General features: G+C 43.1%; 1 protein-coding gene across 1 annotated transcript in view; it reads right to left on the bottom strand.

The window, feature by feature from the left end:
- Nucleotides 1-20,166, bottom strand: part of LOC141111785 (ninjurin-2-like) — a 101,896-nt gene that overhangs the window by 76,963 nt on the left and 4,767 nt on the right. The window contains exon 2 of the mRNA XM_073603920.1: nt 1,138-1,290. Coding sequence (XP_073460021.1) covers nt 1,138-1,290 — 153 coding nt within the window. The remainder of the gene's footprint in view (nt 1-1,137; nt 1,291-20,166) is intronic.

Genomic DNA, 20,166 nt, shown 5'->3' with positions numbered 1-20,166 from the left:
GGATCTGGTATGGATTTTGGGGGGACCCCACAGCATTTGCTTTTTAAATTTTGGCATGGGGTTCCTCAGACCCAAAGGGCCTGGTATGGATTGTGAAGGGAATTTGAGGGGGGACCTCCACGCCGTTTTTTTCTCACATTTTTCTAGAGGAAGCCCATTGAACAGCTGATGACTCATCCATTGTCAGGGACGCAGCGGCCGGCTTCCCGGACCCACTCCTTAACAACCAGCTATTCACTATGTTCTGATTGGTTAAAAAGCTTTGCCCAATCAGGGCTTAGAATGCATAGTGCAGCGCGCAGTGCGGGGTGCTCGGCGGGAACATCCTGCCGAGCACCCCGTATATTCTGGTGTTCTCCGAATGGGTGAGCAGACAATGTTCGGGCCGAAATTTTGCTTGGCTCAAACTGTTCGCCCAACTCTACCTAGGAGGCAATCGGATATTCCCTGGATCAACTTTACCTATAAATGTTAGTATCCAGTTATACAGTATTATGTAGATTTAGGAAAGAATCCAGGCCTTTTTTAAAGCAGTCTACTGAGCTGGACCAAACCAGCTCTTGAGGGAGTCTATTCCACATTATCACTTGGCAACATTCAGTTAAGCAAGATTCGTCCATCAACTGCCTGCAAAATTATATAAAGAGGACGTTGACAGAAACTGATATTTGAATCCTGTCCAATCTTTGGGGAATCTTTTGGTTGAATATTTGTTGGGCTGCTTACTCTTCAATGTAATTTATCTTCCTTACGCGAGGAAAGCAAACATGGTTTCTCCAAAAAAAGGGCCTACAACCCAAGTCCCAATATGTTTCACTGCAACGGCGGCTTCACCAAAAGCAAAGGAAAGTATAGGTGCAAAACAAAATGTAGAGTGGACTCCAGTGGAGTTAGAAAACAAAACTAAATTTTGACCCTCAGTCCTCAGCAGGCCCTACATTTCAAGGGGGTATTGACCATTGGATCAAATTACACAGTCTGCAATGCGTACCTAAATTAACACGGAAGCAATACACATTAGAAATAAAACTTCTTTGGGCACAATGCCACATAGACATAGGCAATTTTATATTCTTTCAGCCTATTAATTCTCGAAATTTTAACAGTTTCTTAAAACAGACCATCAAAAAGACTTACCAGTAGTGTAATCAGGAAATAGTAGAATGGCGTATCGGGCCCTTGCTGGAGCAAATGTTTCATTTGGGAGGCATTGGCTGTGAAGAGCGCCATATCCAGGAAACCCTGGGCCAGCGTCTTTGTCCTGGCGAAGGTATTGATGTTCCGTATCACCTGCAAGGATATCAGTGGGTTACACCATGTGCCCGTCAATAATTCAAGCTGCAGACTATTTCTTATATTAGCAGAAGCTTTTGTACCCCCAAGGTAGTTAATCATGTAAACGCTTCACCAGCTGTTGTGTTCCGTTGCGGAGATATATGGTGGCTCGGGGGACCCTGAACAATGCCAGGTGACTGAAGGGGAGTTGTTCCGAACAGACCTTCAACGTCTTGTTTTATGGAAATCACAGCGGCATCACTACTTGTGAGACTGTGATATATCCCAGGCCGGGTGTTCGGTTCTCACTAGAAACTTGTACTATATTTTTTGTCTGTTCAGGGAGGAAATAGATGTAACCACTAAGGAAGTGTTCAGATTAAGTCTTTCTGCAGGTAAAAAGCAAATGCTTAAGACGCTAGGACAATGTAGTCTTTTACTCCACCGCATGTCCTACTCAACAAAATTAAAAGTACACCAGTCAAACACTAAACTGTAAAGTCAAAACTTTTTACTTTTTTTTTATACGTTTTTCATAGAGCAAGGAAAGTTTAATACCGCTATCCGGTGTGTATTGCTGTCTGCATCCCCGCTGAAGAGCTTCACCATCTTCATTTGTTCTGGTGATTGTTGTCATATTATGCCAATGAAGTCATGAGCATCTCTGCCTCTTTGTTAGCATGCAACTGCTGAATCTCCTGACCACAGCTCATAGGCTTAGCACTGACAGCTGCCTTCAGGGCTCAGCCGAACTTGGGTTCAGGACTGTCTTTTCCTGCAGCAGCTAAAAGCTGGCTTCTCCTCCTCCCCCTCCTCTTCCCACCGACAGGAAATTACAGCTGAATGGGTCTAATAAATTTTGCCCCCATCTTTCCTTCTGTCCCTGTTCCTCTTGCTGCCCAAGTCCCCCTGTGTGCTCCCTTTGTCCCCCCCTTCATAGCACTGCTAACTCCCCTCCCTACCTGCTGCTGCAGGATGCTTTCAGGATTGAGAGTGGTGAAAGGAGTCGGTAAATATGTAATTTACTGGCCCCTTCCCTTCTTATTTAACACGAGTGATCGGTACCGATCACTCACTGTGTTTATTCATAACTGTATCATAGTAAACTGTGTTTACTGTGCTTCAGTTTTCTGAATGAACAGCAAGCCGCTCAGCACAGAGCACTTCCCATTCATACTGTCCAGTGCAGCTAAAGTTGCAGAGAAAGAGACAAGGGAATCTTTGTCCTCAGTCCCTTTTTCTGTCTCAAAATCTCTCCAACAGTGATTGAGAGAGCAACATCAATGGGAACAGAGTCAAAACACAGGGGTTATGAACGTCCCCCATCTTCAGGACTTTAAACAAGAAGCATGTTTTTTTCTCTCTCCTTTTTTTATATGTAGAATCCTCTAGTGTGTGTTACTAGTAGTGAGTGTAGGTAAAAGCATAATCTGGCCAAGGGAGATTAAAGGCCAGGGCTAGATGACTCATTCTGGTAGCTCTCTGGTGCCTCCCCGTTTCTAGAATGTTGGAGAACATTCTAGAAGATAGTGGGCGGAAGCTAGGAGAGGTTGTCTTAAAGATTTATGGGCCCTCAGCCAATCCCCAGGAGTGGGCCTGGCAGGGGACTGAGAAGCCTATAAATAGGAATGAGCCATGCCAGCAGGAGGAGTCAGGTGGAAGATGGAGAAGCGGCGCTGAGGAGAGGCTGTCGATGGCCCTTGATGGACCCCTGTCGGGGAGCGGTTTTACCTTGGACTTGAGCTCAGGAGGCTGGCCTGGAAGGATCCCACCACAGGAGGCAGTTGGAGGGATTCATACCAGAGAGGCAGCAGGAGAGAGCAAGCAGAGACAGTGACACTTGTTAGCGACCTTAGGCTTGTTTACTTACTACACTTCAGCTTGATCCCAACATGCAACCACTCGTTGTCTACCTTTAGCTTGTTCCTCAACTATGCTTCTGCTTGGTCCCAACCTGCAACTACTTGTTACCGACCTTTGGCTTGTTTACTGACTACGTTTATACTTGATCCCTACCCGCTATACCTGCTACTGGATCCCCGGTGGCTCACCTCCTGGTGGGGTGATCCTAGGGACCGCGACCTAAAACTAACATGCAGCAAAAACCATCTCCACCATCAGGAGCTCTGGTGAACATAGGTTAGTACTTAGACCCCGCACCTCGGGTGAGCCTGCGTCATCTGCCAGGGTGACCTGCTTGTATACCTATCCTGCTGGTTGGGGGGAGCCTCTCTAATGCTATACTGTAGCTACTAATCTCCAAGCCTGACCCCTGACCATGACCATGACCTAGAATGAGAATAGCTACATAAAAAATTTTCTGAACGTTTTCTTTATTTTTTGTTAACAAACAGCTTAATGGATGTAATTGTGTGCAGGGATGGGGACTTGGGACTCCATTTACAGCAGTTTTTTTATTTTTTATTTTTTTTGTGGAATAATATAACACTCCTGTGTGTAAATTGTATTATTGTGGTAATAAAATGGAGGAATCTCTATCATCTTTGCATCAGGACTAAGCATTTTTTAATTGTACTGTACCTCTATCACTCTCCTGTGCTTCACTTAGCAAGTAACTCTGACCTCCCATCTAAACATGCAAAGTTTTCCTCACTCGACAAGCGCTAATTGTTCCGCCATGGTAATAAGTAAAATCTGAATTCGCAATGGGAAAAAATGAATATTTCAAGAAGCTGTACAACCATGTGAGAACAAGAGTTTTAATACGTACAGTTTGCAGAGCTGATTACTATTATTCAAAAAGATGATGGCATCAGCACATGATATAAAAAGACCTACAAGTCAAATGTGTCTGTATTTTAGCTTTTTGTTTAAAAAAAAAAATGTTAGAGCAGTATAAGATCAATAACACCTTGGTATGATTGTATATTGTGTTATACTTCGCTTACAACGTAACTATTTAACCATCATCAGCCTTTAAATTTTTCCTACCAATTATTCTGACTGTGGTTGATGTAGACCATTGGTGCCCAACCTTGTGAAGCAACACCAACACAGCATGCTCTACTCTATGGGCCCTCCGATCCGCCCAGACGGAGGAGGATCGATCTCCTTCTGCTTTTTTTTAGCGGATCGGTTTTGTGGTAAGCGGATGTAAACGAACACAAGTCCACCATAGAGGTAAATAGAACTTCCGATTGGGTCCGTCTGAAAAATAGACAGGTAGACCCAATCGGACAGATCAAGTGAAAGGGCCCATAGATGCTTCCACACTGATGTGCTGCGGTTTACTCTTACCATTGCTAAGAGGTCCAGATACAACTTTATCCCTTTAAAATTCAGGGGTACAATCCAAAAAGTAACCAACACGTTTCAGGGGTCCACGAGTGCACCCTTCACCTGGGCTAAAAAGAATATAAGAAGATCTCCATATCAATCTGATGTCAATACAATATTCCCTCCACTGGGTCATAATTAACACCAAATTAAATATTATTCCTATCCTACACTGGCACTTACTGCACTATACTCAGGAAACCCATGAGAAAAGAAGAAAAAGAGAAAATTTCTCCAAAATTTCACCTGCAACTTTATTCTTATCCATCATGACCTTAGGTGAAGGTTGGTGGATGGATTAAATGTACCCTTGTATTCTTGGTCCTCGAAGGCTGCTCTATCCCCTTGCTACAAAATACACTGAGAATTAATTAAAACTTCCTACAATATACAAAGCTCTCTCTGGTGCAGGTCCCTTAAAACATCTCCTGACTAATTTTCAGATACCATCCGAAGTGAAACCTCCTCTGCGCCTATTATCTTCTTCTTTTTTTCCTCACGTTCTTAACTTCAGAATGTCTTAAGAGCTTTTCCTCGTCCACAGAATTCCATTGCACATGTTATTTGGTGCTCTCCAAACCTAAAGACATGACTGATGATTCAAGTCATTAGGGCAGGGTTTGTCAACCAGGGTTTCAAGGAACCCAAGGGTTCCTAGAGGTTGCTAGGGGTACCTTGAGCAATGAGCAAGTTTGTAGGAGTGGATATTGAACTCTCCCACCGCTTGTCTATAAAGGGTTGTTTTATTCAGGTCATAGCTAGTATAGTCAAATTCCCTTGGACTTGTTTTGTAAAGTTGAAGACAACTCATCCAAGTGGCCTTATCAACACTTATTTGACTGAGGTTCCTCCAGAGATTGCCTGGGGTTTCTTAAGGAGTGAGCTGGGTGGATTGATTTTCCTTATGATGGTACTTGCATAATTCCCATATTGACAGCACAACACAGGAGGTACTACACTGACCACCAATATAAGAGGGCATTCTTTTCACTGTCCATGGCTCCTGCTGACCACTTATGACTAGTTATCCCTACCTGCTTATCTGCTACTGGACCCCTGGCTTGCTCACTTCTTGGTGGGCTGATCTTGGTTCTAACACCCAGGATCTATCTCCACCTTTAGAAGCTCTGATGAACACCAGTTAGTACTTAGACTCTGCACCCCAGGTGAGCATGTGTCATCTGACAGAGTGACCTGCTTCTGTACTTTTCCAGCTGGTTGGTGGGTGCCTCGCTATTGCTATAACTACTGGTCTCTGACCCTGTCCCTGACCCTGACTCCAGATTGTGAAAACCATTATATACACTCACTGGCCACTCTATCAGGTATACCTTGCTAGTACCGGGTTGGACCCCATTTTGCCTTCAGAACTGCCTTAATTCTTGGTGGCATAAATTGAATAAGGTGTTGGAAACATTCCTCAGAGGCTTTGGTCCATAGTGACATGATAGCATCACGCAGTTGCTGCAGATTTGTCGACTGCACATCCATGATGCGAATCTCACATTCCACCACATCCCAAAAGTGCTCTATTGGCTTGAGTCCATTGGAGTACAGTGACCTCATGTTCAAGAAACCAGTGGTGAGATGATTGGAGCTTTGTGACATGGTTCATTATCCTGCTGGAAGGAGCCATCAGAAGATGGGGACACTGTAGTCATAAAGGGATGGACATGGTCAGCAACAATATTCAGGTAGGCCGTGGCGTTTAAATGATGCTTAACTGGTACTAAGTGTGCCAAGAAAATATCCCCCACACCATTACACCACCACCAGCCTGAACTGTTGATAAAAGGCAGGATGGATCCATGCTTTCTTGTTGCTTATGCCAAATTCTGACCCCATCTGAATGTTGCAGCTGAAATCGAGACTCATCAGACCAGGCACCTGGCATGGTCTTCTGCTGCTGTAGCCTATCTGCTTCAAGGTTGGATGTGTTGTGCATTCAGAGATGGTATTCTGCATACCTTGGTTGTAACAAGTGGTTATTTGAGTTATTGTTGCCTTTTTATCATCTGGAATCAGTCCGCCCATTCTCCTCTGACATCAACAAGGCATTTTCAAGGCATTTTTGTCCACACAACTGCCGCTTACTGGATATTTTCTATTTTTACGGACCATTCTCTGTAAACCTGAGAAACATGAAAATCCCAGTAGATCAGCAGTTTTTGAAATACTCAGACCAGCCCGTGTGGCACCAACAACCATGCCATGTTCGAAGTCACTTAAATCCCCTTTCTTCCCAATTCTGCTGCTCGGTTTGAACTTCAGCAAGTCATCTTCACCACGTCTAGATGCCTAAATGCATTGAGTTGCTGCCATGTGATTGGATGATCAGCAATTTGTGTTACCAAGCAATTGAACAGGTTTACCTAACATAAAGGCAGGTGAGTGTATATATAATATACCAAGAGCTGTTGATATAATAACTTTTAGTAGGGTTTCCCTGATACCTGAAAATTATTTTAAGGGTTCTTCCATGGTGAAGAGGGAGAGAAAGCCTGCGCTAGACAGTAAGCATATTCAGCAAGGAATCTCTCTCAAGTAGTATCTTGGTATTGTTGTATACATTTTTTCTTTACAATAGTGCATACTTGTCTGTGACACTTATGCATTTATATTATCTGTATTACAAACCTCATGTTTATATCTATTGCATTGTATAGCAGCACTTACTTTTCTATAGAACAGGGATATAATTCTGACTAAAGGATAAAGCATAGTTGTGATATTTTTTAATTTATAAAAGTCCAGAATATAAATTTATTTGCTATCGCCAAGAGAATTTAACCTCCGAAAGGTTTCCCCCCTTCGTGATTAGGACACTTTTTGCGATAAGGCACTGCGTTATTTTAACTGACAATTGCGCGGTTGTGCCACACTGTACCCAACTAAAATGTATGTGTATTTTTTCCCCACAAATAGAGCTTTCTTTTGGTGGTATTTGATCACTGCTGCGTTTTTTATTTTTTGCGCTATAAACAAAAAAAGGCCGACAATTTTTAAAATAAACAAAAAAAACCTAATATTTTTTACTTTCTGCTATAAAACATATCCAATAAAAATAAAATAAAAAATGTCTTCTTAAATTAGGGCAATATGTATTCAGCTAAATGTTATTGGTAAAAAAAATCCCAATAAGACGTTTATTGATTGGTTTACGCAAACGTTATAGTGTCCACAAACTATGGCTACATACTGTAATTTTTGTTTATTTATACATTTTTCTATACTAGTAATGGCGGAGATCAGATACTTATAGAGGGACTGCGATATGCGGCGGACAAATCGGACACTATCTGACACCTGTGACACTTTGCGGGAACAAGTGACACTAATACAGTGATTAGTGCTGAAAATATTCTCTGTCACTGTACTAATGACACTGGCTGGGAAGGAGTTAAACATCTAGGGCACTTAAAGGGTTGACTGTGGTTAACTTTTTTTATCCTAATGTAATTTTTGTAACATTGTTTCAATAAAGTATACATATTTTTCCTTAAACCCTGGTGTCTCGATAGAAAGTAACTTTGGGGATCTGTTATCCTCAACATTTTTTTTTTTCTAACTGTGGGCCTAGCCAGTGTTTGTGTTTACTATGTGTGCTGCTTTTACTAGGGGAAGAGATGGATTTTATTCACTGCTTTGCAGGAACACAAAATCCATCTCTTCCCCCCCCTGTCAGAAAGGAAATCTGCCCTGTTTACATAGGCAAAGCTCCATTCTGAGTCTCTGCCTGAGGATCGGCAGGTGCCGGCAACCGCAGATCGGCTTCTGATGTGAATAATCACAGCAGAAGCGGCCTGCCCACCAGCAGCACACGCCCTGCAGGTGGAAGTGCAGGATTACGTATATACATATATATATATATATATATATATATATATATATATATATATATGAGATCCGGCACACTGCTGCCGCCCTGCAGCAGTAAAACCGTTTTAGGGCGGTCAGCAAGTGGTTAATGCATTTCGGGAGTTGCGAAGGTTGCCATACTAGAACAAGACATAAAGCTTCCAAGATGATTATTGTTAAACATCCTTCTTTCTGATACCTGGTTCAGGTTTCATGCTTTAGATCTTATTCGGTCCTGAAGAAGGGGGAGGTTTGCTGCGCCGAAACGCGTTGGGTTTCCCTTGGCTCTTACAAACAAATCTCATTCTGGACCTTTATAAATGGAGTGGCATGTCTATGTTTTTTTCTGTATTCATGTTTACCTAAGGACCATCTTTAGAAGTCCTTGAAAAAATAGAGCTGGCAATCTACTTTGAAATAATAAACACATGACTATATAAAATACATGGGGTAATCCAGCGCTCCTCACCACTTGACAAATATTGAGTTTTTTATTGGTGTCTGTGCCCCTGCTGTAAAGATTCTTGGTGTCCATTGTCAGACCCCGCCCCTCCTTTTTGACCCTTCTCATGTCTCATAAGCCCCATCCCTTATAGAATCCACCCACTCCTTCCCATGTATTCCACTAGCTTCCACCCATAGTGTCCGGAGTAGAACAGGAGTATACAGCCCCAGCACCACAGGACAGAGTATACAGCCCCAACATCATAGGCCAGAGTATACAGCCCCAGCTTCACAGGACAGAATATACAGCCCCAGCACCACAGGACAGAGTGTACAGCCCCAGCATCAAAGCACAGATTATACAGCCCCAGCATCATAAGACAGAGTATACAGCCCCAGCATCAAAGGACAGAGTATATAGCCCCAGCATCAGAAGACAGAGTATACAACCCCAGCATCACAGGACAGAGTATACAGCCCCAGCATCACAGGACAGAGTATACAGCCCCAGCATTACAGGACAGAGTATACAGCCCCAGCATCACAGGACAAAGTATCCAGCCCCAGCACCACAGGACAGAGTATACAGCCCCAGCACCACAGGACAGAGTATACAGCCCCAGCATCACAGGACAGAGTATACAGCCTCAGCACCACAGGACAGAGTATACAGCCTCAGCACCACAGGACATAGCATACAGCCTCAGCACCACAGAACAGAGTATACAGCCTCAGCACCACAGGACAGAATATACAGCCTCAGCACCACAGGACAGAGCATACAGCCTCAGCACCACAGGACAGAGTATACAGCCCCACCACCACAGGACAGAGTATACAGCCTCAGCACCACAGGACAGAGTATACAGCCTCAGCACCACAGGACAGAGTATACAGCCCCAGCACCACAGGACAGAGTATACAGCCCCAGCACCACAGTACAGAGTATACAGCCTCAGCACCACAGGACAGAGCATACAGCCTCAGCACCACAGGACAGAGTATACAGTCCCAGCACCATAGGAAAGAGTACACAGCCCAAGCACCACAGGACAGAGTATACAGCCTCAGCACCACAAGACAGAGTATACAGCCTCAGCACCACAGGACAGAGTATACAGCCCCAGCATCACAGGGCAAAGTATACAGCCCAGCTTCACAAGACAGAGTATACAGCCCCAGCACCACAAGACAGAGTCTGGACAGAGGCTGTAAGAATCAGAAAACCACTCCTAAAGCCACATCCGTATTTAAGGGCAAATTTTAGAAAAAAAAGGAACAAAAATGGCCCTAGATCGGACTTTAGAGGCAAAATGGATGAGAGTATATAGAAAAATATATATTTTATTGATAACAATTAATCGTACATAGAGCAGGTATCAAAAGAATTTAAAAATCACTGTGTAGATAAGGGAACATAATCTCCCAATACTAGTAACCGTATAATGATTAGCTTAAAAAACATCATTCACAGATGATGAACGGTGAAAAAGGAAGGTGAATGGGGGGAGGGGTGTTCATCTGTGAATGATATCCTGTAATATATTGTACATGAGTGACATTTTTTGAGCTACTCATCATACGGTTACTAGCATTGGGAGATTATGTTCCCTTATCTACACTGTGATTATTGACGTTCGTTGTGGAAATTTCCATTTGGGGATGGTTGATGCTGACAAGATAGTGAGACCTGTTTCTTCCAACAACCCTTGAATGTGTCCTGACGAAGCAAAACAGCGAAACGCGTTGACGCACAGGGGCTCACTGTTGTCTATATGGTGTCAACATTTTTGTTACACCATACATTCATGTTAACTGAGTGTTAATTGTTTGTGTTTAATTATTTTGATACCTGCTCTATGTATGATTAATTGTTATCAATAAAATATATTTTTTTATATATTCTCGTCCATTTTGCCTGTAAAGTCTGATCTAGGGCCATTTTTGGTCCTCTTTTATTTTCTAAAATTTACGCTGGACGGAGTATGATGAGTGACCACTTTATTTATTTATTTTTTTGTCAAAAGCTTGAGAAGGCGGCGCCCGTGCGCCCCCTATTGACGGTCGCCACTGGTTGGGAGGTATGTGATTTCCTCTCGCACTGCACAGACATGCTCGTAGGTAAGTTGGCCCTAGTATATGCATGAATGTGAGTTAGGGACCTTAGATTGTAAGTTCCTTCAGGGAAGAGACTGATGCGAATGCATAATATATATGGAAAGCACAGTGCAAATTGATGGCGCTATATAAGTAACTGTAATAAATAACAACAACAACACTAATAACTATAATAGCAATAGTAATAATAATCCTCAAACCTGAAACTCCAAAGTTTCCAATTTTTGCTAAAAGAGCAAATTATTTGTGAACAGTGAAGATGATACTTCCAGCTTCTTTAGCTGCTCGATACACAGCCCAATTCAGCTTTCTCTACCGGCTTTAAAATTTACATCAAAGCCCCATCAGCCATATTTATATGGAAAATTAAATTCATATCTGTTGCCGGCTAAACCTCTTTTTTTTTTTCCCTTTAATTTACCCCACACTTTAAATAAATTCTATGTCACTCCACCGTACATTTATTTATTTTTTTCAAATTTCCATTTCAAGAGCAGAGGCGAGCGTGTCGCGCGACGCTTTGCATCAAAAAGTTTCGCTTAGAAGTGACTTTTTTCCCAAATAAATCTGACGAATGTGACAAAATAATTATTTGAAGCTATTGTTATGCACAACACAAAGATACCTGCATCATAAATAAGCGTTAAAAATGGCTCCGGCTTCTAAGTGATTACGATCATTTTGCATAATGTATTTTCTTCCCCGCCGTCATTTACTGCCGGGATTGAAAAGGGGGCCGAAGATGTAATCGCAAGGAGCCGCCGAACGTATATACGTTGAATCACTCCTGTAAGAAAGATGAAGCCGCGGCCGTGGAGCTTTATGAAAACGCGCCGGGTTGTATTTAATGTGATCCCGGCGCCATTTATTAAAAGGGATTGCGGCAGGCAATTTTGTATCCCGGAGACTGCCTGCTACCCTTCATTATAGACTGGATTATTAAAGAATAATGGCTTTATATGGTGACAGATTGCAAGGCATAGACAGTCACGATCTGAACATTCAGCCTTGCACATGGTACTGATGTTTGAAGTAGGGATGCACCGATACCATTTTTTTTTTTTACGAGTACCAATACTTCTTTTTTTAGTACTTGCCGATACCAATTATTGTTACTTCCTGCAACTGTTTTATTTACACTTCAGCTGTCAAGGCATTGAAAAGTTATTTACAAATCAAATATTTTTTTATTTTTTTATTTTGCGCTTTTTTTCAATGTTAAATTTGTAAACATATGTTAAAGGTGTAAAAATATTAACAAACCAAAAAAAAAAAAGTTTTAATTATTAATAGTTGATAAAATAGAAGCAAACTAAAAAAAAAAAAAATCAGCAGGAAAATAATAATTAAATGGAGAAGGAGAATAAGGAGTTTAGAGTAAATTAAGGGTTAATAAGAAATAAACTGAAAAATATTTAACCACTTCAGCCCCGGAAGATTTGGCTGCTCAATGACCAGGCCATTTCTTTGCGATACGGCGCTGCGTCGCTTTAACTGACAATTGCGCGGTCGTGCAAAGCTGTACCCAAACAAAATCAACATCCTTTTTTTTCCCACAAATAGAGCTTTCTTTTGGTGGTATTTGATCATCTCTGCGGTTTTTATTTTTTTGCGCAATAAACAAAAAAAGAGTGACAATTTTGAAAAAAACACAATATTTTGTACTTTTTGCTATAATACATATCCCCATTTTTTTTTTTTTAAAAAGCTAATTTTTTTCCTCAGTTTAGGCCAATACGTATTCTTCTACATATTTTTGGTAATAAAAATCACAAAAAGCGTATATATGGTTTGTGCAAAAGTTATAGCGTCTACAAAATAGGGGAAAGATTTATGGCATTTTTAGTATTTTTTTTTTACTAGTAATGGCAGTGATCAGCGATTTTAATCGGGACTGTGAAATTATGGCGGACAGATTGGACACTTTTGACACATTTTTGGGACCATTGACAATTATACAGCGATCAGTGCTATAAAAATGCACTGATTACTGTGTAAATGTCACTGGCAGGGGAGGGGGTTAACACTAGGGGGCGATCAAGGGGTTAACTGTGTTCCCTGACTGGGTGTTCTAACTGTATGGGGATGGGAGTGACTGGAGGAAATTGCAGATCGTTGTTCCTAGCTAGTAGGAACACAAGATCTGCCTCTCCTGACAGAAAAAGGATTTGTGTGTTTACACACACGTCCCTGTTCTGGCTCTCGTGCCCGCGATCGCACGTGGCCAACAGTCATCGCGACTGCCGGCCACGCTCTTCGACACCCCCACAGTGCAGCGCCTGCGCCCCTGCTATCCCGCTTAAAGGGACCAACGTACAGCTACGGCTATTCGCGGGATCGTGCCGACCTGCCGCAGTATAATGACGGCGGCTGGTCGGCAAGCGGTTAATTAAAAACAAAAATTCCAATAAGGATCTCTAAATTTCTACCAGGCTACCCTCCTGTGTGCTTTCGGGCTAGGGGCCAGGATACTTATGCACATATTTGGTGGATGTGCCCTGTTGAGCAACAATTCTGGACCGCTATTTTTCACATGGCCTCTACTTTGATCAACACCACATTGGATCCTGACCCATCTCTTGTGCTGCTGAACCATAATAGCCAAGGTTGTACCAGAGCCCAGTTCCGCCTCATACTACAGGTTATGACGGCAGCCAAACAAACTATAGCAGGAGCTTGGAAGTCCCCTAAACTTTGTACTGTTGAAACCTAAAACAGAATCACCCAGGCCAAGATTCATAGCAAAATAGAGGCTACTATCCAAACTAAAGTCCCTAAACACCTTAAAATCTGGCAACCTTGGGTGGACCATTTCTTACCCCCGGGTCCTGATGTATCCCTGATGGAACCCTGAACACCCACTTTCAGCATTTATCATGCCTTGAGTTCCGGGTTTGCTTGGAGCCGCCGGCCTCTCTCGTGGCTTTCTCTTATTTTTCTTTACCTTCTCCTTCTTTTCTGTCCTTTCCTTACTTTTTCTTCCTTCTACCTACTTTGTACCATTGGTAGAGTAATACACCGGGATGATGCTCCTGTTTGTCTCCAGTTTACTAGTGATGACACCCTCTACAATTGTTTTGTTGTGGACATTATCACCATGAGTTCTTCGTATACCCTAAAGGCCTTTTGCCTCTATTTTTATGATCCTGTTACACACTATTGTGAGCACTTTGTACCACTCAACAAATTTTTACAATGTGCCGTTCACCTTATACTGGAGAATTCTTTTTTTTTTTCTTTTATGATATCAATAACAAAATTGGAACAAAAAAATATTTTTTTTACTTGACAGGTTGCTTTAAACCGACTTCATCTGCAGATCGAAGTTCATCCCTATGAATGAATAAACAGAAAGATACAAAAAGAATCAATGTTTCTTTATATCTTCCTGTTTCAGAGCCTGGGCAATGTTGTTGATAAACATTTGGCTGCTTTTTTTTTTTCTTGACAGCTCCAATTGCCAGGACTTCTTTCACACTTCAACTGTCAACAGAGGAACCCCACTGACGGCTGAATAAATCATGGGATTAAGGACGCGACAGCCCTGCTCCTTAAAAACCGATGATTGTTGGCTTTTTTTTTTACATTTCTCAGCTGTCAGTGTAGCGATACTCGTGCAAATGCTTAGTATCGGCACTGGTGCAACCCTAGTTTGAACATTAGTATTCCTTGCCAACATTTCTTGCGTTTATTTTGTATTTGTAGGCATTTGCGCGTTCACAAGTATAATAAATTCTAGGTGGAATTTTAACTACTTGCCGACCACAATACGTATATATATATGGCGGTACTTTGAAGTATTATACCGGGATGATGCTAGCCTGCAGTTACAAACATCATGCTGGTATTGTTTTTTCTTGCCTCGTTTACAGAAGAAAGATGGCCCCCCCCGCCACCCTTCGTTGCCTTTCCGCTTTCTCCCATCCCACTGGGAGCCTGGAAGGGAAGCTGGCTTACCATAGAGCTGATCAGGGACTGGAATGTCCCCAATCATCTCTCGCATATAAAAACGGAAATGATGAGCATTTTGTCACTTCTGGTTTCAGTCTTGTTTACTGGCCATTACCAGCAAGGGCAAGGTTTGGAATGGAATCTGAGTTTGATCTGAAGCTTTCAAGTGCAGAGGAGAGATCTGGGGTCTAATAGACATAGGCATTCTTCTCACTGATCACCAATGTAAGGAACATTCTTCTCACTGATCACCAATGTAAGGGACATTCTTCTTACTGATCACCAATGTAAGGAACATTCTTCTCACTGATCACCAATGTAAGGGACATTCTTCTCACTGATCACCAATGTAAGCAACATTCTTCTCACTGATCACCAATGTAAGGAACATTCTTCTCACTGATCGCCAATGTAAGGGACATTCTTCTCACTGATCACCAATGTAAGCAACATTCTTCCCACTGATCACCAATGTAAAGAACATTCTTCTGACTGATCACCAATGTAAGGAGCATTCTTCTGACTGATCACCAATGTAAGGAGCATTCTTCTCACTGATCACCAATGTAAGGAACATTCTTCTCACTGATCACCAATGTAAGGAACATTCTTCTCACTGATCACCAATGTAAGGAGCATTCTTCTGACTGATCACCAATGTAAGGAGCATTCTTCTCACTGATCACCAATGTAAGGAACATTCTTCCCACTGATCACCAATGTAAGGAACATTCTTCCCACTGATCACCAATGTAAGGAACATTCTTCTGACTGATCACCAATGTAAGGAGCATTCTTCTCACTGATCACCAATGTAAGGAACATTCTTCTCACTGATCACCAATGTAAGGAACATTCTTCCCACTGATCACCAATGTAAGGAACATTCTTCTGACTGATCACCAATGTAAGGAGCATTCTTCTCACTGATCACCAATGTAAGGAGCATTCTTCTGACTGATCACCAATGTAAGGAGCATTCTTCTCACTGATCACCAATGTAAGGAACATTCTTCTCACTGATCACCAATGTAAGGAACATTCTTCCCACTGATCACCAATGTAAGGAGCATTCTTCTGACTGATCACCAATGTAAGGAGCATTCTTCTCACTGATCACCAATGTAAGGAACATTCTTCCCACTGATCACCAATGTAAGGAACATTCTTCCCACTGATCACCAATGTAAGGAACATTCTTCTCACTGATCACCAATGTAAGGAGCATTCTTCTCACTGATCACCAATGTAAAGAACATTCTTCTCACTGATCACCAATGTAAGGAGCATTCTTCTCACTGATCACCAATGTAAGGAGCATTCTTCTCACTGATCACCAATGTAAGGAGCATTCTTCTCACTGATCACCAATGTAAGGAACATTCTTCCCACTGATCACCAATGTAAGGAACATTCTTCTCACTGATCACCAATGTAAGGAGCATTCTTCTCACTGATCACCAATGTAAGGGACATTCTTCTCACTGATCACCAATGTAAGGAGCATTCTTCTCACTGATCACCAATGTAAGGAACATTCTTCCCACTGATCACCAATGTAAGGAACATTCTTCTCACTGATCACCAATGTAAGGAGCATTCTTCTCACTGATCACCAATGTAAGGGACATTCTTCTCACTGATCACCAATGTAAGGAGCTTTCTTCTCACTGATCACCAATGTAAGGAGCATTCTTCTCACAGACCACCAATGTAAGGAGCATTCTTCTCACTGATCACCAATGTAAGGAGCATTCTTCTCACAGACCACCAATGTAAGGAACATTCTTCTCACTGATCACCAATGTAAGGAGCATTCTTCTCACAGACCACCAATGTAAGGAACATTCTTCTCACTGATCACCAATGTAAGGAGCATTCTTCTCACTGGTCACCAATGTAAGGAGCATTCTTCTCACAGACCACCAATGTAAGGAACATTCTTCTCACTGATCACCAATGTAAGGAGCATTCTTCTTACAGACCACCAATGTAAGGAACATTCTTCTCACTGATCACCAATGTAAGGAACATTCTTCCCACTGATCACCAATGTAAGGAACATTCTTCCCACTGATCACCAATGTAAGGAACATTCTTCCCACTGATCACCAATGTAAGGAGCATTCTTCCCGCTGATCACCAATGTAAGGAGCATTCTTCCCGCTGATCACCAATGTAAGGAGCATTCTTCTCACTGACCACTAATGTAAGGGGCATTCTTCCTATTGACCACTATTGAATATGTTTATGTAAGGGTTCCCCGAGACCTGAAAGTTCTTTCAAAAGTTCCTCTGGGTTAAACAGATTGAGGAAGGTTGATCTACAGAGTACTGAATTTTTTGGCTTACGTATATTATTGTTAAAACTTTCTCTGACTGATGCAGAAGGTCATATAACGGTCTTGTGCTGCTGGGGACTTTTCTAACATTGCAGACAACAATAAAATTTTCCTAATTCATTCTGTATCTCATTCAAGCTTCATTTATTTAACAACACATTACAAAGTGATAATCCTGACATTTTTCAATTGCTTGAAAACAGCGATGGTAATGTGTGGCTGTGTGTGACAGGTCCTCATGAAGCACAGGGTGGTGCGTCACGGGAAAAGCCTGTGGTCGCCTCTTTGCTAACGGCGTATTTACACTGCTGGCCTGGGGCCTGGGGCAGTCTATCATCTCCACTGAACTGTTCCTGGGATGAGATGATGGAAGCAGGCCCGGGGGCAGAGATATTTATATACCAATAAACCCGACTACAATCTGTTCTTTGTTTAATGTAAACTAACCGGCAGGGAGAAGTGCGCTAATGCACAATGAGCCGATTACTGGAATGTACACTTCACTTTATGTACTGCGAAGTGTCATTAGACCACATACCGGCCTTTCCAGAGTTCTCTGCACACTGCTGTCCAGTGACGCGGTCATGTGACCCACTTACGCCTCCTGTGCAATGCTTTCCAAACTTGACCGGTGGAAGTTTGAAGTGTGAATCGACCTGCACATAGTTCTCTACACACCAGCTGAAATATCAGCTAAGGCTAGCAGTCGGAGTGCTTGTATTGCAGTGGACGGTGTCGGTAGGACAGTGGATGGTGTCAGTAAAGCAGTAATAGCGTCAGTAAAGCAGTGGATGTGTCAGTAGGGCAGACAGAGGTTGGTGTTAGTAGGACAGTTGATGGTGTCAGTCAGTAGAGCAGTGGACTTTGTCACTAGGATAGTGGATGGTGTCAGTAGAGCAGTGGATGGTGTCAGTAGGGCAGTGGACGGTGTCAGTAGAGCAGTGGATGGTGTCAGTAGGGCAGTAGATGGTGTCAGTAGGGCAGTGGACGATGTCAGTAGAGCAATGGATGGTGTCAGCAGGGCAGAAGTTGGTGTCAGTAGAGCAGTGAACAGTGTCATTTGGGAAGTGTAAGGTCTCAATAGGGCAGAGGATGGTCTCAGTAGGGCAGTGGATGGTGTCAGTATGGCAATGGATGGTGTCAGTAGAGGACGGTGTCAGTAGGTCAGTGGATGGTGTCAGTAGAGCAGTGGATGGGGTCAGTAGAGCAGTGGATGTATCAGTAGAGCAGAGGACGGTGTCAGTAGAGTAGTGGATGATTTCAGTAGGGCAGTAATAATGTCAGTAGATCAGTGGACGTGTCAGTAGGGCAGAGGTTGGTGTTAGTAGGACAGTTGATGGTGTCAGTCAGTAGAGCAGTGGACTTTGTAACTACGACAGAGGACGGTTTCAGTAGATCAGTGGATGGTTTCAGGAGGGCAGTGGACGGTGTCAGTATGGCAATGGATGGTGTCAGTAGAGCAGTGGATGTATCAGTAGAGCAGAGGACGGTGTCAGTAGAGTAGTGGATGATTTCAGTAGGGCAGTAATAATGTCAGTAGATCAGTGGACGTGTCAGTAGGGCAGAGGTTGGTGTTAGTAGGACAGTTGATGGTGTCAGTCAGTAGAGCAGTGGACTTTGTAACTACGACAGAGGACGGTTTCAGTAGATCAGTGGACGGTGTCAGTATGGCAATGGATGGTGTCAGTAGGGCAGTGGACGGTGTCAGTAGGGCAGTGGATGGTTTCAGGAGGGCAGTGGATGGTGTCAGTAGGACAGTGGATGGTGTCAGTAGGGCAGTGGACTGTGTCAGTAGAGCAGTGGACGGTGTCAGTAGGGCAGTGGATGGTGTCAATAGGACAGTGGATGGTGTCAGCAGAGCAGTGGATGGTGTCAGTAGAGCAGTGGACGATGTCAGTAGAGTAGTGGACGATGTCAGTAGAGTAGTGGACGGTGTCAGTAGGGCAGTGGACGGTGTCAGTAGGGCAGTGAATGGTGTCAGTAGGGCAGTGGATGGTGTCAATAGGACAGTTGATGGTGTCAGCAGAGCAGTGGTTGGTGTCAGCAGAGCAGTGGTTGGTGTCAGTAGAGCAGTGAATGGTGTCAGTAGAGCAATGGACGGTGTCAGTAGGGCAGTGGATGGTGTCAGTAGGGCAGTGGACGGTGTCAGTAGGGCAGTGGACGGTGTCAGTAGAGCAATGGACGGTGTCAGTAGGGCAGTGGATGGTGTCAGTAGGGCAGTGGACGGTGTCAGTAGGGCAGTGAATGGTGTCAATAGGACAGTGGATGGTATCAGCAGAGCAGTGGTTGGTGTCAGTAGAGCAGTGGATGTTGTCAGTAGAGCAGTGGATGGTGTCAGTTGAGCAGTGGACGGTGTCAGTAGGGCAGTGGATGGTGTCAGTAGGGCAGTGAATGGTGTCAGCAGAGCAGTGGTTGGTGTCAGTAGAGCAGTGGATGGTTTCAGTAGAGCAGTGGACGGTGTCAGTAGGGCAGTGGATGGTGTCAGTAGACACTCAGCCCACAGAGGGTCAACAGACACGTTTCACACTCCTGTGCTGTGATGTTTTCAGGAAGCTATGTAAAGCACTCTAGCAGCCCCTCCCACCAGCTGTGATCTGCCTGCATTGCATAGGGAAGCACAGAGACCTAGTGCTGACATCAGTGAGTCTAAAATAAGGTGTATAATGAAAACAGAAATGTCTTAGTTGAAAAATGTCATGAATAATTTGAAGACGGGAGGAGCCAGAGAAGGATAAATAGAGTATAAGCAGATTAAACTTTAGTTTTAAATCTTTAATAATCATTTCATTTTTTTACAGATCCTCATTTGAGTCGTATTAATGAAATGCCACTATAGGAGCTTCTATCAGTAGTACAGATGAACAGCTTGTTACTGGGCGCTC

The sequence above is a fragment of the Aquarana catesbeiana genome, linkage group LG11 (genome assembly GCF_042186555.1).
Source record: "Aquarana catesbeiana isolate 2022-GZ linkage group LG11, ASM4218655v1, whole genome shotgun sequence".
In the NCBI taxonomy this organism is placed as follows: Eukaryota; Metazoa; Chordata; class Amphibia; order Anura; family Ranidae; genus Aquarana; species Aquarana catesbeiana.
The sequence above is the reverse complement of the archived record's forward strand: the minus strand, read 5'-3'. Positions and strand labels throughout refer to the sequence as shown.